Source organism: Lytechinus variegatus, chromosome 8, assembly GCF_018143015.1.
Source record: "Lytechinus variegatus isolate NC3 chromosome 8, Lvar_3.0, whole genome shotgun sequence".
In the NCBI taxonomy this organism is placed as follows: Eukaryota; Metazoa; Echinodermata; class Echinoidea; order Temnopleuroida; family Toxopneustidae; genus Lytechinus; species Lytechinus variegatus.
The window spans coordinates 37,868,793-37,891,631 of record NC_054747.1 but is presented as its reverse complement, the minus strand read 5'-3'; the positions used below and the strand labels follow the sequence as shown (position 1 = coordinate 37,891,631).

The window sequence follows — 22,839 nt, the reverse complement described above, 5'->3', positions numbered from 1 at the left end:
ACAACCTTTTCTGAGCTGTCCTGAAATTTTTGAACTGTGTGAATACTATTTTTTCAGAAAGGAGATAAAATGATATATGATGAGAATTCTGCCTTTTCATCAGTGAAACCATTTATATAATGATAACTAGGATATTGAATGGTATATGTGGAGTCTATTTACCTTGAAACCCACTAATGGAATGCATTTCTTGATTCTGAGTCGTGTTGTCTAACACCTGGTGATGCAGTTCGGCTTCCTCAAACTCTTGAGCTTGTTGTTCTAACTGGGAAGGTACCATACCAGGAAGCAGATAACGTTGACTGAAAGGCACTGCCGACATCCCTGCAGGAACCTCGTTGCTGACTGACAAGGCTTCGTTCAGCTCTCGGTTGGCCTGGGCCGCTAGGTAGGCTTGCGTCGCAGAGGGATGGTAGTTAGGCAAGTGTGAATGGGCGGCCATACCTATGTGGAGAGGCTCGGTGGGGACGGCCGAGAGTGGGGCGGTGTGGTGTAAGTGTCTATGAGCCAGGTGGGCAAAATCTTGAATGGGGATCTGATGGAGCGGGTGCTGAAGGTGTTGTTGGACGGTATCGGGGCTGCCAGCCATGCCAAGCTGGTTAGTGTAGTTGGAGTTCTGTTGTTGTATCATGTGAAGCTGCTGATACGCCATGGCTTGCATCAACTGCTCCGCGTCGATACTGGAGCTATGTTGCTCCCTATCAAGGCTCTGGTTACTGTCTCTACGGGAACTGTCTCTACGGGTACTGTCTCTGCGTTCTCTGGTATCTTCCGTCTCCTCTAAGAGCGGACCGTTGATACCGACATGCTCCAGGCTTCCGTCCCCTCGAAGACTCCCCGACCCTTGATTAGACCTATCCGGACCATTCAGGTTCACCTCCACTCCTCGGTGCGAGTGAACGGAATGAGCGGAGACTGGGCTTGGAACAGACTCGTCGGGCTGGCTACAAACAGAATGCGGTGACCCCACCATTGTGTCCAAGGGATTGGTCGGGAAGCTTGTATCCGTTGGACTCTCGACGCCAGTCTCCTCCGGGTGGACGGGAAGCGAGCTGGACAGCGGAGGGCTCGCTCTGCTGCCTGGGCTGTGTAGCTTCCGAAGGCTTGGAGGACTGTCCGACTGACGTTGGAGCTGTAGGCGTTGCAGATGCTGCTGGAGATGCTGTGTTTGGATGTCTGCGATGGGGACATCACTACGAATGGACGAAACTGGTGAGAGGTGAGGTGACGTGCTTGATATCCCCGTTGGTGAATGGGATAACTGAAATAAGAAAAAAATAAACCATTAATCTGCCTGATGACCAAGGTATGTTAATTCTTATGATTCACTTCATTCCTTCTGTCAGTCTAAACCGCTCAGAAAGCTGTCAACCTACTAAAGAGCTGCTAGGCTAAAGCAAAGATTCTAATATCCAATTCCTTTGAGAGCACATTTTATATTCTAAACAATATTTGAGATGATAGTATGCAAATTTAATAATATTTCTGTTATCAAAACTTTTCAAATAGAGATGATATATCTACAATGCTTTAAAAACAAAGTAAAGAGTACGGAATGAAGTTAACAAGAAATGGTTTACTCCCTTTTTGTCTGAGTAGCCTATAGAGTTTAAAGGAGAATGAAACCTTTGGAACAAGAAAGCATGTGTGAAAACAGAAATATCAAAGAAACAGATCAAGGAAAGTTTGAGAATAATCAGACAAATAATGAGCATTTGAATATTGCGATCACTAATGCTATGGAGATCCTCACATTGGCAATGTGACAAAGATGTGTGATGTCACTTGTGAACAACTCCCCTCATTACTTTAGCATATATTTCACTTAAACTGCCTCTATTATCACATCTTTCAGTAGATCATGTATTCTTTCTACAGGAGGGCATGTACTACAGATTTTTAAAGAATGCATCATGGATAAAGAGTTTGTATCACCGTAAGAAAAAGCAAAAAGATACATTTTTGGGGGTATTTTATAGTCCATCAAAGGGAAAGTTGTTCACATGTGACATCACATATCCTTGTTGCATTGCAAATGGGAGGATCTCCATAGCAATAGTGATTGCAGGTGTTTGCAGTATTCAAATGCTCATAACTTTCTCATTATTTGTCTGATTTTTATCAAACTTTCTTTGTTATTACTCTCTAATTTTTCTGTTTCGACATAAGCCTACTTTTTCAAAAGGTTTCATTCCCCTTTAATATGAATTGCACAACTTTTACCATGCCAGTATGCATCTTTTCTTTGTGGAGCTGATGCTGATGCTGCTGAAGCTCCAAGGCTCGTGCATCAACGGGGGAGCTGAACTGCTTTTGTAACTGCTGACACTCCTTATGAAGCTGTTTCAGGGAACTCTTCTGACTGCTACTGCTACCCCCTCCGGTAGCAGCCAGTCGTTCAAGACGCTCCCGCTGGTAGTACTGGAGATTGGGCATGCCGTCGGAGGCTCGCCGGGCGTTGGTGGAGGCAAAGAGGTGAGGGGGGCGTTCTGGTTGGAGGAAGCGTTCCCGTCGGGTGCGGGAGACGATAGGCATGTCGTTGGTTGAAAGGACGTCGGGGCCGATGGTGTGCCGGCATCGACCCTTGTTGAGATATCTGTCAAAAAGGAAATAAAAAGTTTGAAGGGTATGCAATGTCTAAATGAGAGTGAGGTCCTGCATTGTACATAATTAGTGTTATTAAAGGAGAATGAAACATTTGGATTAAGATAGCTTGTATGAAAACAGAAAAATCAACTCTCCCCATTACTTTAGTATATATTTCACTTAAACTGCCTTTTTTATCTATCAGTAGGTCATTTGTTCTCTCTATAGGAGGGCATGTAATACAGATTTTTAAAGAATACATCATGGATAAAGGGTTTGTATCACCATGAGAAAAAGCAAAAAGAGACATTTTGGGGTATTATATAGTCCATCAAAGGGAAAGTTGGTCACATGTGACATCACACATCCTTGTTGCGTTGCCAATGGGAGGATCTCCATAGCTTTAGTGATTGCAATATTCAAATGCTCACAACTTTTTCATTATATGTCCAATTTTTCTCAAACTTTCTTTGTTCTTATTCTTTGACTTTTCTGTTTCGACACAAGCCTACTTGTTCCATTCTCCTTTAATCAGTAATTGTTGATTTATAATGGGACTGATTCTTACAAGCAATATTTTTATCCTCCCATTCCCTCCCTCACTGAACAAAAGACTTCATTCTTTCGTTCATTCCACCATACTAATACAAATAATCATTACAGAGTCTGTTCTCTCATTCTCTCAATTAGGAACCTTCGTATTGCCTCTTCATCTCGTTCTTATTCACTCCATCACCCATCTAAAGATCACATTCATTCATTCTATCAATCACTCACCTTCGTATTGCCTCTTCATCTCATTCTCATTCACTCCATCACCCATCTAAAGATCACACTCATTCGTTCTCTCAATCACTCACCTTCGTATTGCCTCTTCATCTCATTCTCATTCACTCCCTCACCCATCTAAAGATCACATTCATTCGTTCTATCAATCACTCACCTTCGTATTGCCTCTTCATCTCATTCTCATTCACTCCCTCACCCATCTAAAGATCACATTCATTCGTTCTCTCAATCACTCACCTTCGTATTGCCTCTTCATCTGGCTCTCCATCTGAGTTTTCATCTTCCTCTGGCATGGTTGTATCAGATAATCTTTGTTGCAATGTCTCCGTACCAAGCTATATGAAAAACCATATCAAACATAATTCAAAACTGGTTCAAGGAGATTCAACAATTTCAACCAGCACCTTCTGGCACATATTGTTTACTCACACATCCTTGGGTGGTTACTTTGTTGGATTCTGGGGCCTGTCTTACAAAGAGTTGCGTTTGATCCGATCAATTGCAACTATTGAAAGCCAGCAACATCAACATATAAAATGCATGTTTGTTCAAAAAAATTCTAGATATGAATGTACATCCATGAATTCATTGATTTCTTGACAATTTGGGGTGATCTCCTTTTGTTTACAAAGGACCTTTTGCAAATTTCCTGTAGAAAAAAAATTATAACTGATGGATTTCCATAGAGTTACAATTGATTGGATCAATCTTAACTCTTAAGATGGAGCCCTATCTTACAAAGACTTACAATTGATCCAATAAATCACAACTATCGACGGCCAACAATGTGTCAACATCTAGACTGCAAATTTGTTCAAAATATTTTTAGGTAATAATATATACATATTCATACATTCATCATTCTATTAAAGATTCAGTGTAATTGTCTTTGTTAAGGAGATTAAGGAGATGCGCAAATTTTCCTGGAGAAAAAATCATGGCATGGATGGATTTCAATACAGTTGAGGAAGATCAGATCAATCGTAACTCTTCGTTAGATCATTACGCAGGAAATATTTTTGCTTGCCTCATATGAGTAGCATTTTTTTATCATAAGAGAAAAGCGCCAACTTGATTCTAAACAGTCCTGTGTGAAGTCCTGCTACACAACTGACTTTTAATGTAATAAATTTTAAGCTTCAACCAACCTTTTTGCATTGAAGTCTTTAAAAAACTGGAGGCAGATTGCAATGTGATATCTTAAGAACTATTCCCTGTTGCCACAACTGGCATTGGAGCACTGTGGCCCAGTGGATTTAGCTTCTGACTTTGAAACAGGAGGGTCGTGGATTCCAATCCCATGGTGTAGTTTCTTTGATCAACATTGTGCTGCACTCAACCCGGGTGAGGTAAATGGGTACATGGCAGGAATTCATTCCTTGTAATGCCACCGCGCTGTAAATGCTTCACGGCTAGAACCAGGGTGAAAATATCCAAGTCGTCTGGAAGCGCATAGGGACGCTATTTCATAATGTGATATCCGCTATACCAGAACTACATTATTATTGTTGTTATATACAAATAATACATGCAGCTGAGTGCGTTAGTGGAGATGCAGAGCATGGGAGGTTTCTTTAGATAGGTGCCGCACTGTGCACGAGCCGTTGGCAGCGAGTGCCCAGTGCGCAGCACCATCTGAGGAAACTGAGCTTTCTCTGCATTTACTTTTACGCACGACACAGCAAGTGCATTATTTGTTTTATAAAATAGCAATACAGAAACAAATTCCTAAAAAGTTACAGTACAGTTTTGTTGGACTTCTCCCGGAACTTCTCCAGCACTGGTCTGCTTGAGCGTGAAACGTCAATTTTCGTTGCGCACCTTTTGCACTGCTGTGCATGCACAAAAAAATTGGATGTCATGTGACGCATATTGGCCAATTGCGATGCTTGAAATAATACACCTTTTTTATAATAATTATTATTGTTATCATTAATGTGCATACCTGTCCAGTTGCATCAATGTCCCCTGGTTGACTGGTTCTGACTGCAGTCTGAAGCTGTTTCCTGAACTGTTGGATATTCAGATACATGTTAGCGCCCCCATCGGACGCCCTACGACCAAAGTTAGATTGCCCAGCAGTGGCTTCTAGGGCTGGTGGTTTCAACAGGTGCTGCTCCTGAGGGGTGGAAGGATAGGGGTGGAAACTTAAAGGTTAAACGAACAAGTAGACATAATAGTACCACCTCAATCCCTTAAAGCTAAATGAAAGTAGTTGCAGTAAAACACTGATTTCATGAGAAAGTCTGTAAAACCAAGGTTAAGTATTAATATACCATCGTGGATCTTGATCTGGTACACTTACGTAAACTGAACTTTGTGAAATCATAAAATCTAAGCTGAAAAACGATCACCCTGAAGATCGCCAACACAGATAGGCACACGTGGGACAGTGTATTATTACTATTGCTGTAAGAAAGACCTGATGGAAGTGCCCGAATCCTGTGCTTATTTGCTGATTTCTCAGCAATTACACAATTTCTTCCAGAATCCTTTGCCACATATTTTCTATTCATACAAAAAGGCACTTGGGTTATTATTATATTGGATTCTGTAAAAAGTCATTTTTAGATCGTTACCACAACTGGTATTTATCTTTAACTTCTCATATCTGGAAAGGTTCATCCCCCGCAATGCAATGTCCTCATCAGTGTAGTTTTGTAATCCAGACCCACTTGAATGATAACGTACTATTTCACTATACAATACATTCATAACTCAATTAACTATGTTACCAAGTAGCAAAGAGGTTTCATTTGCCTCTCATTATAGGCTTCCCCAAGGAAGAACAGCAGTATTTTGCAAATACAGCTGAATTGGGTGATCCTCCGTTATTGTATGTATTTCTCTTGTATATAGTATATTTTTTATCTGATTACGGAAATAAAACAAACAAACAATTCTTATTTATTCTCTTTATTATGGAAAAGATATTTTCTATGGCCAAGAATATGTTTGAAAACTCTGAAAAGTGACACCACTGCTTCTTACCTTATAATTGAGCTGTTGTTCTGCTTGGTTGGGTATAGCACTCAACAGGGGCAAGTTCTGTGGCAAGTTCATATTGAACGCAGCACCCGCCCCACCGAAGGGCAGTCCCATCAGGCCGGCCAGGGGGGCGTCGCCCTCCCCACCGAGCCCCAGGCCGGCCAGCTGTGGAGGGGGAGGGAGCTTGGCCCGCAAGGCTGCAGGGAGCTTGTGGCCGGAGGGGTCTCCAGGGATGACGGTGTTCCTTCGGATCTGGAGGTAGCGGGCCAGAGCCTCCGGGCTTGGCTCCTCTGGGTCACTATCCATCTCCTCCAGTTGGTCATTAGACTGAAATCAATGAAGAGGGTGATGACGATATTTTGCTTTATTTTCTTGTTTTTTATGCCATCAATTTACTCTAAAGTAGAATTCTTTATTATCTATTTTCCTACCAATCTGTATAATTTGTGAAGCGTTGTGGCGTAGTGGATAAGTCTTCTGACTTTGAAACAGAGGGTCGTAAGTTCGAATCCCAGCAATGACGTAATTTCCTTCAGCAAGAAATTTATCCAGATTGTATTGCATTCAACTAGGCCCGTTTTGAAAGTCCATTTTTGATGCACGTGTACACGGCGTGTTTTTCGGTCGTGTACACGTGTACACGTTGTAAACACTGTGAGAGCGAGTTCTGTTTTCATGTCGACACGGACCCGCATCAACATGTCATAAAAAGGGGTCTATATAGCCTAAGTCACGGTTTTAAAGCTTACCTGAGAAGTTTGAAGTATCAATCCACAAAAATTGGTGCAAATTAAAAGTTTACTCGGCTTAGCAGCGCATTAAATTAATAAAGAATGCAAAAGAAAATCAGTGCAGGGCCCTAGCTAGCGCCGACGCTCGTTGGATGCGCATTTTGTATACTGTACCGTACATGCATGCACAGATCGCTGCAGAATAAGTGTAACTGAAGTTATCGATTGATTTTCATTATTATGTTGCCAATTTGAAGAGCGTTTGTTTGTAGGCTTGTAGCACATGTGTGCGAGTGTATAACACGTAAGTTGTAGCGATGATCGCTATCGCAATTGGTGATTCTCAAATTGACTCTGAGTGTGATTGAGCAATGCTTTCGAGCTTTCGAGACCGGAGCAGACCCATTTCGTGGTACAAAAACGTGAGTCTCCAGAAAGAATGTGGATTAAATTGGCGATTTTGGAAGTGAACTCACTCTGGATTAATTGAAATATATTGACATATTAGTAATTAAAACATGTGCAGTGTCTGAGAACTAAGATTTAATGTGAGGCTGTGAGCTTGTTCACTGACTTTGTAGCCCCATGCAAGCTTTATGCAGATGCTACCGTGTACACGGTGATGGAATTTAGTACACGTGCACTGACTTGACCGTGCGTGTACACGTGTACACGTGTACCCGAAACGGGCCTACATTCAACCCAGGTGAAGTGAATGGGTGTCCGTCACGATTAATTCCTCGAATGCATGAGCGCTGAAAGGCAGCACGAGCTACAGCCGGGGTAATAATAATAATATTACGCCTCGGAATATAATATTTCTAGATAGATGGCACTATATAAATGCTTATCATTATTATTATAATGTTTTGGTGGCTGTCTCGACAAACCCTCTAGGGTTAGACAGCAACTTATTTCCACTTTTAATCACATAATCTTATCTACATCATTGTAATATTGTAATTTATTATCATTTTCAAACCTGTCTATTTTACCCTTTTTTATATTGAATGGAATAAAATCAAATCGGACTGTACTATCAATATTTCAAAATGCATTAAATATTCATTATAAATGATTAAATCGCTAATTTCTTTTTGTTGAAAACTAGCATAATTGATGAAAATAAATCATACCATCAGATTCAGCACGTGAAGATGTATCAGCTTGCAAATTTTCAAATTCATTGGATTTTACGCCTCTGAGATCGATAGAGGGCCTGACCCCACCTCCCCAAGTATTTTCATGGAACAAAATAGCCCAGTACAATAAGGATAAATGGAAATTGGCCATCAATTCAAACTTTACACCAAACAAATTCCAGGAATTCGGTAGCTTTTAACAGTGGTGATTTTCTAGGCCCCATAATGCAGAGCTTAGCATAGATCGTAAGTTTGATTTTAACACTCGATTACATTGGTCACTATGTATTAATCAAGCCTTCAAATCGACTTTACAATCAATCACTAATCATTGTTATGATAATAATAGCAGGGCCCGCTGGTAGAACAGTTTTTGAAATTGAAGTGGCTACCCTGGGTAAAGATACCTATATTATTATTATCACACCGTGTCTGTTAATTATTGCCTCTGTTCTATTTGTGTTTTTAATCGTACCATAATGTAGTAATCAAGGGAGTCGGCTAGAACAGGTCAATGGCCTTTCTGACTTCCTACATCCGCTACATTTTCTTTACATTTCTTTTATATTTCTACCATCTTTTTTTTATTGCTTATACTGTGATTTAAATTCTTTTACTCCTTTGTTGTTGCATACTTGTATATATGTTTGTATGTTTTTAAAGGATGTCAAATAAATGAATTTAATATTATTATTATTATTATTGTTCTACCAGCCCCTGGATAAGAAACCAACCTGAATAACTTGGTTGTCTTCATTGGTCACATTAACTTGAGGGATCATCTGGTCACCAAGCATCAGGTTGCGTTGAGCGGCCGCGCCCTCCCCCATCGCCAAGGCATACAGGGCAGCTGCTGATTGGCTCTCCTCCGTGGCCTCGCCCATGACACGCCCAGGCGACGCCCTCAGGTGACGACGATGCTTGTCCAGCAGGAGATTGTAGATTGCACTGTGCTCATCAAAACTTTGGTTTGTTATAGACTGAACGGAACCAAGAAAATGAAACAATCATGATTTATTCAAAGGATAGAAGCAGTGTCTAAGGAGGTCTTACATAAACATATTTGAAATCTGGTGACTTAGGTACTTCTGTTGAATTGTATTTCAATCATTCCCACAACAAATCAATACACATCAGAGCCCCGTCTTACAAAGAGTTACGATTGATCCAATCAATCTCAAGTATATGGAAATCCATCAATTTCATAATTCTTTCTTTAGGAAATTTGTTCAATGTCCTTTAAAAACAAAGAGAAGCATTCTGAATTGTTTTGAAAACAGTGAATGTATGAATAAGCATCAATTCAAGAAAATATTTTGAACAAACACGTATTCTAGATGTTGACGTTGCTGGCTTTGCAAGTATGTAGTTGCGATTGATCGGATCTATCATAACTCTTTGTAAGATGGGGGCCCTGTTGTGCAAAGAAAAACGTTGATCTGATCAATCGCAACTATGGATGGCCAGCAACGTCAACATCTATTATGCATATTTGTTCAAAATATTTTCTAGGTGTGATGTATATTCGTGCATTCATTGTTTTCTTGAAAATTCACTGCGCTTCTCTTTGCATAAAAAGGACATTATGCAAATTTTTCATAGAAAAATTATGACACTAATGGATTTCCATAGTTACAATTGATCGGATCGATCGTAACTCTTTGTACAACAGGGCCCTGATGTTACAAACCTGCATGATATCTTCCGTCTTCAGCCCCATTGAGACCATGTGTTGTAGGATCAGCTCGTTCACTGGTTCCTCCCGATCGCTCTCAACGTTGTGTTCTTTGAACATCTTATCAAAGACTGGGTCTGCTCCATCGGCCTTGGTCCATCGATGATTCAGGACCTGGTCTGTCGTGTAACGTCGGCCTGGGTCCAGGATCAACATGTGCTTTATTAGATCTTCACAACCTAGTTAGGATAAGAATTTTGGGTAAGGATTGTTATCATAGTTTTTTTTCCTTTTTCTTCCCATATAGTTCTCTTCCTTTGCTTCCTACTTTTTTTAAATGGGAACTCAAATTGCGTGAAATTAGAAAAAAAAGATACAATCATCATCATCACCTTATCGTCAACAACATCATCATCATCATCACCACTGCCATCACCATCTTCATCATTATCATCGTCATTATCACCATCATCATCATCACCATCATAATCTTCATCATCATAATCATTATCATCACCATCATCATCATCACCACCATCATCACCACCACCACCATCATCGTTGTCCTCATTCTCATCATCATCATCACCACAATCACCACGATCATCATTGTCATCCTCGTCATCACTATCATCATCATCATTCACTCTGACATCATTCCATACCATCTCCTCCACCTACATACAAAAAGAAATACATGTAATTGAAACTCCATATTGAAAGGATTCAACATTGAAACCCTAATACCTATAAAGAGAAACCTTACAAAAGTCAAATCACGAAGAGAATAAAAATAGAGCATAAATCTGTTTGCCTTCCTGCAACCAACGACAGGAGACTGTTTCCTAATTATATTGCTCACATACTCGTCTGCGTTTTGTTTGCTGCTAAGTTTGTTAATGTTTCGTATTACATTCAAATCATAATGTGAATCTTAATGCTGTAACATTCTGTACATACGTTATGCACTTTGTAAATATGTTTATTGTTATTCAGGGCCCCATGGAAGACCACTACTTACTGGTGAATGGGCTACCCTGTCAAAATATTAGAAATAAATAAAAATACTTTCCTTATACATGTAGTTATAGAAAATTTGTTTTCAAGGTAAAGTCCACCCCAGCAAACTGTTGATTTGAATTAATACTAAAAACTCAAGCAAGCATGATGCTGGAAATATCATCAAAATCCAGTGTAAAATAATGAAGTCATGACATTTTAACGTTTCACTTGTTTTTCACAAATAAGTTATATGCACAACTCAGTGAAAAGCAAATGAAAGAGTCAAAGATGTCCGCCACTCACTATTAGAAACTTTAAAAATGCATGAATCTCTTATTCTCTGACATGTTTTAATCACACCTTAACCATTATTGTTCTCTATTTTTTCTGATAATCATAAGACCTACTTGAGGATGAATTCTCATTTCAAATCCAAGTTCTTCCTCTGGGTGAACTTCCCCTTTAACACATACTGTATTATTACAGCTGTTGGGAATGGTGCTGAGTACTCTTATTACTTTTAAACAGGTTATCTCCACTTTATTTTGAGTTGTTTCTGTAAATACTATGGAGGAATGAATTATATTTTTTAACAATAGATCTAAACAACTCACAGAAAGATCATATTACATTTCTGAAAGCGTTAGGACTATTCTGAAGGTCTTACTCAACGCAGACCTGTGTTACCGAAACTACTCCATAAATTTCTAAAGCTTCAGTGCTATTACATATATCTACTCGCCACAAATCAAACACCATGGATTAGGTTCACAGAGATGTTAAAATTTAGACCATGGATCGATTAAAATTTTGAGACATTAGTAAGCTTCAGAATAATAATAATTCACTTTTATATAGTACGTAATCCATCAGAATGCTTTACATCTAGCGCTTTACGGATTTATTATTACCCCGGTCATCGGATTCAATCAGTCATTCCCGCACACAATGTGTGCACATCCTCCACTCCCTGGGGAGTATTCCAGTCATTTGCCAGTGAGGTGCACACAGTACTGGACAAGCTGCAATGACTTTTATATCCTACCGGGTATTTAGCACCTGGGTCGAGAGGGGCGAGCTGTAGATTAACGCCTTGCCAAAGGACGCCAGACCGTGGTGGGATTCGAACACACGGCCTTCTGTTTACGAGGCGAGAGTCAGAACCTTGAGCATGCTGTTCCAGTGATTCCTCATTTAGAATGCATGTGCTTCGAACAAGCTTTTTTCCAGGGCTCAATTTTGATCAAACTAACCTTAATTGGCTACATTGTATTTCAGTTACATATAATATTGACCCCATAAAAGAATTTCAGGGGCCCTGTTTTAGTTTTGCAGGTTTTGGGGGCAAATTAGCATTATTTTACTAAAATGCACTTGATTTGTGCTTGTCATGGTCTTGTCCAGGCTTAGGCAAATTAATCTTAAACCACCTATGTGACTTTCACCCTATGGCCCGTATTCTGAACTGGGGTTTAAATTAAACCAAAACTATGGAAAGCCAATTGGGGCACAAATCCTTAACAGTACACTTCCAATTCATTAACTCATACGACACCCAAATTGTCTGAGAATGATAACTGAAGTATTTTGAAGTTATTTACATCATTATGAAAGCAAACAGAGCCAAAATAGTAAACATAAGAAATATACAATATGAATAGAATTTTAGAATTTTTGGCTCCCATAATTTTAGCACAGGCTTAGAACATGGTCCAAGTTAAACCTGACTTCAGAATACAGGCCTGTGAGTTAGATAAATTTAATATTATGAGCAACACAAAGACTTACCTTCGGACATGAAGAATGGTATCCTAAATTGACCTGATAAAACCCTTGCTCTCAAACTGTGTAACGTCTTTCCATCAAACGGTAAAGCACCAGATACTAATACATATAATACTACTCCCAGACTCTGTCAACAACAAAAGACAATAATTGAACAGTTTAACTGGGCTAGTTCAGACCTGGAGGGCGTTTCATGAAAGGACTTGTCGGACGTTTTATCCGACAAGTCCCATTTTATCCGACAGTTACCATAGTAACAGTACGTCTCAGCCAATCAACATCAGAGAAAGATGTCAGATCTGACAACTTGTCGGAAGAAAATGTTGATGAAACACTCCCCAGGTCGGTGTTTCATAAAGCTGTTCGTAAAGTTACGCACAACGTTACGCACGACTGGAACATGTTCTGAGGTCATATATCAATTACAAAGAGATATCGAATAACACAAGAAGGGATCACCAGGGGAGCGTTTCATGAAACGATTTGTCTGACATTTTATCCGACAAGTACCAGTTTATCCGACAGTTACCATAGGAACAGTGCATCTCAGCCAATCAAAATCAAGGAAAAATGTCAGATCTGACAACTTGTCGGATGAAAATATTGATGAAACGCTCCCCTGTTGTGCGTAAAGTCATTTGTATCTTACGAACAGCTTTATGAAACACCCACCTGGGGAACATAACACAAAGCTTAGAAATAACTGTAGAACAATTTTTAAAGATTGATTGCATTGACTACAATGTACAATTAATCATGAAGATCAAGCTTACGATTACTCGCTTATCTTTTGTTACGGGAACCTGGGGGTGTTTCACAAAGATTTAAGTATGACTTAGGTCGCACATAAATGTCGAAGCGTACACGATATGCAACGCGCAATCTTATTGATCAATACGCAGTCGTGCGCGTCAGCTTGGCATGATCTGACCAATGCTGTTATGCCTTTTATACTGCGCGCAACTAGACACTTTAGTGCGACTCTAAGTCATACTTAAATCTTTGTGAAACACCCCCCTGGTGTAGCATAGGGACACATGTTTGTTGGGAAGCTCCTTCAACAGGATGTACATGTAGTCAAAATTGATTACTTCCAGATTGGTAATCAAAGTTTTCCATCAATTCCAAAAAGAGTGGTTTGTATCTATACTCACCCATACATCAGCCTTTGGACCGTTATACTCCCTACCCTCAAAGAGTTCTGGGGCGGCATAGGGAGGACTACCGCACCATGTCTTCAGTAGATTGTCCTTCTCAAAGAAATTACTGAAACCAAAATCTGCAGAGGAAGGGGGGGGGGAGATGGAGGAAGAAAGAATAGAAGACAAAATGAAGGATGTTTCCTTCAAAATTCAATGGCTGCTGAGAGACATAAAGATTCCGGTTCAGAAACCAAAAGACCAAACCAAGACTGATGAAAGAAATTAAAATACATGTACAACATGATTAACCCAAGGCCAATTCCACAGTGTGATTTTAGTATTGACTGGAAGAACAATTGTTTTTAAAAAGAGAGTATTAGCTTTTTCTCAGATATCTATAATGCCCTTCAACTCCATATTGAACTTTATTTGATCTTTCTTTTTTTTTAAGTCAAGAACAGGATCCAAAAGTTATTAAATCACTGACTTTTGAAATTTACTCATGGATTATTGATTGGCCTAAAATGTATTTTATGCCTACAAAAAACTATTCTTTTAGTCTCATCAGAATCTAATCTTGTTGTCCCAGAAAAGTTCTTCTTGTACACATTGCTGTATTGCCGGTTTATTTTCCAGAAATTAAACAAGATGGAAGAGAAAATCCATTATTTTTTGTCCAGGTAGTTTTCAAATAAATATAAACATTTTCAAGAAAATATGGGCAATAGATCAGCATTTTATGGATGAATCAATCAGGATGTGAAATCTGAACTCTAACTTTTGGGGAATCCCCCCCCCCTTCTGATTAGCACTTTTTAAAACAACTACCAGAGTTCAGGCCTAAGTTTCTTTGATTTAATGACAGAGATCTCGGGAAGCTGAAATCATAAATCAACATAATAGCCATTTAGCGTACCAGCATTTTATCCTATTGCCCTTTTCTGTACTATTATTCAAATGATTCTCACTCAAGATAAGTACTTACATGTAGGTGCTATTACAGTTGTTCAACAATACTTGTACTTTTAATAGTTCCGTTCCACAATGCTATTGATTGGTGTCATCCCATAGGGTATAGTCCTACTCATCTACCAGTTTGTCTATTTTTTGTATAAATTGTCTTTTATCCCATTCACCATTTTTGTCTAATTTCCAGTGAATAGGCTACATACATTTCGATCTTTGCAGGTTTGCATGGTGGAGTTTATAACATGGAGAAGGTTTATGGTATAAGAGTCAAATGAGCCAGTACAATGAACCTCTACTGTTAGAGATTTGTGTCACAATTGGCTATCCATAGTCAAACCACAATTTTAGACAAGAGCTTAAATTACACCCGACGTCAGAATACAGGCATATGCGAGTGCTAGGGGCTTTTTATTAGGGCTCAGCAGGACATTTTGGGGGCAAATTTTGCCTCAAGACCCCATGTAACCCCCCCCCCCCCCCCCCCCCCCGAGACCAATTGAATATAACCCAGCATACTCACCTGCTATTTTAACATTCATATTAGCATCAAGAAGAAGATTTTCAGCCTTCAAGTCTCTGTGAACTATGCCACGTTTGTGACAGTAGTGGACGGCCGCAACGATTTGCTTGAACTTCTGACGGGCTTCCCTCTCCGTCATTTTACCGTGTGATATAAGATGATCTATTCAACAAGATAAAATAATTTAGTATAATAATAATAATCCGCTTTTATATAGCGCTTAATCCATCGGAACGACGTTTCTAAGCGCTTTACAGATATATTATTACCCCGGTCATCGGATTCAATCAGTCATTCCCGCACACAATGTGTGTACATCCTCCAAGCTACAATGACTTTCACATCCTACCGGGTACCCATTTAGCACCTGGGTCGAGAGTGGCAAAGTGTGGATTAATGCCTTGCCAAAGGACGCCAGACCGCGGTGGGATTCAATAATAGCATTAATGATTATAAGCAACATCTATACAGCAAGTATAATTTTATAAGTGTGCAGGAGTTTTCTCTCCACAATTGAATAATTAAAAACATTAAACTTACAACCCTTTTTAAAGGCATGTTCACACCGCCAAAGCGTTGTTGGAGCGGTCGTGGAGCGGAGAGAAAAAAATCATCACCGCTCGCTACCGTTCACCATTTTCCATTTTGATTGTTTTTTTGTTGTTTTTTCGATTTTTTCCCAATTTTGTGAGCGAAATTCGGCCTTCTTTCCCTACCTTTAGCATTAAAACATGCATATTTTAATTTATATGTACATGTACTCCCACTCTTCATATAAAATAGGATAAATACATGTACATCGGCTAGGGGTAATGCGTGTCAGTGAGAGTTCTGCACTTATTTACACCTTAATCAATTTCAGCCACAACGGTGTATGATTGGGGAGCAATTTGAACCATACATGTATTGGGAGGGGTGTGCTTATGTGCTGATATACACCTGACTTCTTAAAGGTCAAATCTACCTTAACAAAAACTTGATTTGAATAAAATAAGAAAAATTTAACAAGCATAACACTAAAAATTTCATCAAAATCGGATGTAAAATAAGAAAGTTATGACATTTTAAAGTTTTGCTTCATTTAAAAAAACAGTTACATGTATATGCACATCTCGGTCGGTATGCAAATGAGAGAGTTGATGACATCACTATTTTTGTATTTTATTATATGAAATATGAAATATTTTGATTTTCTCGTCATTGTCATGTGAAATGAAGTTTCATTCCTCCCTGAACACGTGGAATTCCATTTTTTAAACATTTTGTGGTTCAGGCAAGAAGGTCCTTATCACCAAATTCGTAAAATTGACATATTGTATAATTCAAACAATAAAAAACAAAATAGTGAGTGAGTGACATCATCGACTCTCTCACTTGGATGTTACTGGCTCGTTCATATAACTATTTTGTTAAAAATAATCGAAACTTTGAAATGTCATAACTTTCTTATTTTACATTTGATTTTGATGAAATTTTTCAGCATTGTGCTTGTCTGATTTTTTTTGTTGATTCAAATCAACATTTTTCTGAGGTGGACTTGACCTTAAAAAGATATACATGTAATAACAGAATTCATTTTCTCTCAGTGTACCCCAAATATTCACATCATCTGGCCTTCGTCTCTTATGGGTGAATATTAATTACTTTCATAATGAAAGCAAGAAATATGATAACCAAAATAGGATTGAATTCACATCAGTATCAATGAAGCTGTGATGCGTGTACACTGGTGAGAATGAAAAGCGGATTTCTGGCTTTTTATGGGTGGTTTCAAGACATTATTTATCGTAATGTTGATTCCTTAATGACTTATTACAGTTTCGCACCATTTGACTTGATTTTTTATTTCCCAAGGGGGAATGAATACATCCCATCCCAGGTATCAATCTGTATTGAATCCCTAAATTGGCAAGACTTTTATTTTTACCCAATCATTCTAATGTGTATCATACAGCCTTGTTTTAAGATTGTATACATGTACTAGGGTGCTACATAACTTTTTAGAAGCACTTGCCCACTCGGGCAAGTAAATTTTCAAATAGGTGGAATATACTTGCCCCAAAATCTATTTCACTTTCCCGAAAAAATCCTTGCAACAAAAAAGTTTTACCTCTTCAAAAGAAAGTACCGGTATTGTGGTTTTATAAACCATTGACCTTTTTCTCTCTTTTGACATGAACTGATCTACCTGCCATGACCCAAATTAGGATCAATATCATATCGACCCTAATTTTGGTCATTCTACTGTAAGAATTTTGCTTGCCCATGCTTGCCCAATTCGGGCAAGTATTTTTGTTTTTTTACTTTAAAACACTTGCCCTACTCTAAATTTTGCTTGCCCCGGACAATCGGGCAAGTGCTTATGTAGCACCCTGCATGTACTATAGGCAAGAAATTCATGACCATATTGATAACGGAAACGTCTAGCCAACACACAAGGGTACCAGTGGGTGAGGATTGCATGCAGGTCACCAAAGGCCAATTTCCAAGTAAATTCACTGCCATGCTTGCTAATTGCTGGTATATGTTCATTCATTACTCAAAAATGTGGGGTATTAAACTGGAAATGTAGCTGGACCATAAAACTTGACCCCAAAGAATAAGACAGGCATTGCATTCAGCAAAGCTTATAAGATTTGGGGCCCGTTGCAAAAAGAGTTGCAATCAGTCGCAACTCCAAAAATCATTAGTAACTTGATTTTCAACCAATCAACAGTGCACATTTTTTTACTTGCGATTGATTTTTTGACTTGCGATTGATTTTTTGACTTGCGTTTTTTAAAACACAACTTTCTGCAACGGGCCCTTGGTGTCTCATCAAGTTGACTCGGTTAGGATGAGAAAACATAAAGTCATCAATGATCTTGTCTTTATCAAGTACACTGGAAGAAAACCAATTTCTCAACTGCCTGTTTCTTAATTTTTTCTTGTCATTTGTTCTCGCTATTTTTATTAGCTCAGTGCTTTTTCAACCTTCCATACCTACCAAATATTTCTCCTCCACTGGCATACTCGGTAACGAGGTACATTTATCTCTGCCCATCTCTATGACTTGATAGTATACAAATAATGCATGTATTAAAGCACGTGCATGCAGGGCCAAATAATGAACGATGTGCGAGAAGAGTCAATGGATAAAAATCACCGAGGTCCGGAGGACCGAGTGCGGTATATCCATTTGGCGAGTCGAGCACAGAGTTCATTATTTAGGTCTTCCCCCATGTTAATGAGTTGTCCCAAATGCTATATTTGATCTAAATGCTACATAATTCCAGATAATTCCAGACCCTCGCACTATCCTGCACTCTGACGTCAGAGTGCAGGATAGTACTTTTGGTATGACATCATAGTGCAATTTGCTGAATATCATGTGATCCGATTTGGACCAATTAGATTCTTGAACATTCTTGGGAGTTGTATGAAAACGAATCTGAGGCGGGAGACTGAGAAGCTTCATTACTCTAATATCCAAGACAACATTCTTGGTCTTTACCAAAGTGACTTTACTTTTTAGCAAGGAAAGAAACCACATTTACAAATCTTGTCTTGTTGACTTTGTTAGAAAGATAAAAACACAAGATTTGGAATCTCATCAAGTTGTCTTTGTGATGGGAAAACAGGAAGTCATCCAGGGTCCTGTCTGCTTGTCCAAAGAACAATTGACGAGAACCATTCTCATCTTCTGGCTTCTGGATTCCATTTTCTTGTTATTTTGCTGTGAATACATCACCTCAATGTTTATTAAAGGGAATTGAATTGGCTTGTGTCGAAACAGAAAAACAAAAGAATACCGTATGTAACGGTGTATTAACCGCACCTTTTTCTCGGCGGGATAGAAGCAAAAGTCGGGGGTGCGGTTTATACACGGTGACGGGTCTGAGCCAGCCAGCCGTAACCCCTCCCGTATATATACGATGTCTGCCAGTTCACAACACATCGAGTGGCCGGGCGTAGCCGCCCAGGCAATGTCGTTTAGAGGGGTATGAGCCGCGGGTAATGGGAAGCGATTATTACGATCTAAATTAAATGTTGTCCATAACAAATGCACCCACCTTCATGACACTAATTTTGACTTTATTCTCGATTCAAAATAGTGAAGTTCCCTGGCTAATTTAAAAGAGACGCCAAGCATACTCGGTAATATTTTGTCACCGATGAGCGAGAGTTGAGTGAGCTTAGAGATTGCGTTGTAATGTGGTTATAATGCGACTTAAGCTGGCGCTATTCAAAGTCCCTTTTCGCGCCAGCTTTTTTTTCCTTCCTGTTTGTTTGCCTTTCATAAGATACCATGTAAACCCGCGCACGAGAGAGACGGCACAAAGCCGTAAAAACAACTGGAAAAAATGTCAATTTCTTTGTTTCTTGAACCTTCCTGTAATCCCGTATCCAACAGACATAAAAAGACATAAAATTTCTGAAAGTGATTGTGAGGTTGTGATCGAGAAATGTGAATGTTTCTTCCTCCTACGCTGGGAAAGACACAGATCATAATTTGATGTACTGGCATGAGTGGTACTGTATCGAAGTTTGCAATGTAATGGCAGTGCTGTGTGTGTGCGTGTACACTGTGACTGTGAGGTGAGTGAGTGTGTAAGTTGCCAAAATTGTCGGGACCGTTCTTTTCTTTCTAACATTTGTAGATGAATTGATCAAGAACAGTAGATTTCCGCATAACGGTTAAATCTCTCTGGAATTGGATACTTTGAAATTTTAAAAACTTAGATTTTGTTTCTTCGTACCTCAAATATGCATGTAAATGTAAGATTTTTTTTTTTTTTTTTTAGTCCAAAGTTGGGGGTGCGGTTAATACACCGTTACTTACGGTAAGAACATAGAAATTTTGAGACAAATGATGAGAAAGGATGTGTGATGTCACATGTGGACAACTCTCCCTTCTATCGACTATAAAATACCCCCAAAATATCTCTTTTCGCTTTTTCTTATGGTGATATTAACTCTTCATTCATGATGTATTCTTTAAAAATCTGTATTAACAACTCATCTACTGATAGATGTAATAAAAGAGGCAGTTAAAGTGAAACATATGGGGAGAGTTATTCACAAGTGACATCAGACATCTTTGTTGCATTGTCAATGGGAAGATCTCCATAGCATTAGTGATCGCAATATTCAAATGCTCATAACTTTCTCATTATTCGTCTGATTTTTCTTAAACTTCCTTTGATCCGTTTCTTTAATTTTTCTGTTTTCACACAAGCTACATGTATCTTGTCCCAAAGGTTTTTATTTTCCTTTAAGCTTCCTACTCACCAAATATTTCTCCTCCGCTGGCATACTCCGTAACAAGGTACATGTATCTATCCGTCTCCATGACTTGATAGAGACGGATGATGTGCGGGTGACTGAGAAGCTTCATTACTTTGACCTCGCGGACGATCTTCTGGATGTTGTCGCCTTCTAATTGTGTCTTGTCTATGATTTTAATGGCCACCTGTATCGGTAGGAGATGGGGGAAAGGCAATTAGTAAATGGTTTCATCATTATTTTTTTCTCTGGTGTACTAGCTTCTTCCTCCTCATCAAGGAGTATATACTTCATGGTATCTGGGAAAACGATTGCCATCCTACACTGCAAGTCAGACAAAAATAAGCCAGTTCGTAGTTCCTTTCTGCGCATGATCAAAAGATTCTACGCATGATCAGAAAAAGGTCATTTGTACTAAAGTGACATGGTGCTTTAAAATCTAATGAGATAAGCACCAACTTTGATGTCTTGATTATTCATATATTCTTTTGAATTGTCGTTTTCATTTACATCCACAAAAAACAACAATGCTTCCACGAACGACTGGTATTTCACAGTTTGCAAAGGACATTGTGCAACATGCTGAGATATGCATTCAAGGAAGGGATGCAACAAATGCCTTCATTAAGTGTTCATTTGTGTGCTATTCTAGTCACTTGGTCTATTTAATTTCTTCATCCTGCTATGTAAGGCAAGCTTACGTAATACCTTGCTTTGAAATCTGCCTATCATGATGAAAGAAATGAAAGGTCATTTGACCAAAATTGTCCATGAAGTAACTACGAACTGGTTTATTATATCGCATACCACACAAATGCTGTCCATGAAGCCCCTTTCACAATTGGTGGTGCGACTGCTTACAACCTCTGCGATTGTGTGCAACATACATTTTGACCAAATGATCACAAACGATCGCAAGAGCAATTGTGAAAGCTCCTTTACAAACACAATTATCAGTTTACCTTAAATGTTCTATGCACCACACATTTATTGTGGAATGACTCTTCTAGTATTATGATCAGTTATACATGCATGTATCATCCTGGGCGATGAGACGGCAGGTACGGATATGACTTCCCTCCCTTACCCCCCCCCCCTCACCTTCCCATGACAAGAATTTTTTTTTAAATATCATAAATTATATAGGATTTGTATAGTGCACGTATCCACCTTGCTTGGTGCTCAAGGCACTCCTATATTTATACTCCGGTAACATGTAAACTAGTCTACAGATTCGGTGCGAACAGCTACGCCGTGGCTAGGATTCGAACCCACGACCCTCTGTTTGAAAGGTGAAAATCAGAAGCACTAGAACACGACGAACCCACATTACTACAATATATACTTGTTAAAACAAACTCAGGGTCTGTTCTGCAGATCAAGATCACTCTGTTGACTTTATCTTTCTGAGATTTTTTTTCATTGTAAACACAAAAGTGTGTTCACCTTTAGTACCCCGGACCTTTAAGTTCATCGACCTTTCCTTGCCAGACACCATTGGAGTTGAGGAAAATTTCAATGATAAGATACCCAAACAAAATAATGGATAAATGTAGCAATTACCTAGACAGGAGAAGTTCATTTATTTTAGGTTAACTTAGTGGTGCCCCAGATTATTGATCCTTGTTTGTGTGTATAGTGCCATATCAAAAGAAGTCTAGAATAAGCACTTAGTTTGATCTTTCTCATTTTCTTGTACCCCTCTTCTTGTCATGCTATTTTCTTGCACTCTACAATTTTTTTTTTCTTCCTTTTCTATCCCTTTATTTCACTTTTTCTGGTCAGGAACACCTCTCTCTATGTTTGATAAAATAAACATGGAAATATTCTAGAAGGACCCTTTTCCTTCATGAAAACAGGGTATTCTCGGACCGAAAATGTTGACAGAGTCTGAATTCAGGCTTTGGTCTAAAAATTAGCACCGAAATGTTTTTTTTTAAAAAGGGAAATTGCTCAAAGTGGAAGAAGAAAAATGTTGCACCATTTTTCATTGATGATGCTGAAGTTTGCAGGACCATGTCTGAACGAACCTGCAGACTGTAAGGTAGCCTCAAAGAGAAAAAAACAGGCCATTTCTTCTGTTTCTTGTTGAGAGCCTGTTGAAAAGAATATTTACTGTTACATTTCCCTTGTTTGTATGGTCACTCTGGACAACAAATTCTACCTCTATGTATATAAAAGAGTCATGTATTATTAAACATAGCCTACTGACTCATCCCGTTTCACATAGGCCTAGAGCCTGGGG

General features: G+C 39.0%; 1 protein-coding gene across 1 annotated transcript in view; it reads right to left on the bottom strand.

The window, feature by feature from the left end:
• LOC121420463 (serine/threonine-protein kinase SIK3-like) overlaps positions 1-20,804 on the bottom strand; it is a 30,515-nt gene extending 9,711 nt beyond the window's left edge. Inside the window, 11 exon segments of the mRNA XM_041615109.1 lie at positions 163-1,261; positions 2,224-2,596; positions 3,613-3,710; positions 5,321-5,494; positions 6,367-6,690; positions 8,971-9,216; positions 9,927-10,150; positions 12,702-12,825; positions 13,853-13,977; positions 15,330-15,491; positions 20,601-20,804. Of these exon segments, the coding sequence (XP_041471043.1) occupies positions 163-1,261; positions 2,224-2,596; positions 3,613-3,710; positions 5,321-5,494; positions 6,367-6,690; positions 8,971-9,216; positions 9,927-10,150; positions 12,702-12,825; positions 13,853-13,977; positions 15,330-15,491; positions 20,601-20,706 (3,055 nt within the window). The 5' untranslated portion in view covers positions 20,707-20,804.
• Positions 20,805-22,839: the final 2,035 nt, after the last annotated feature.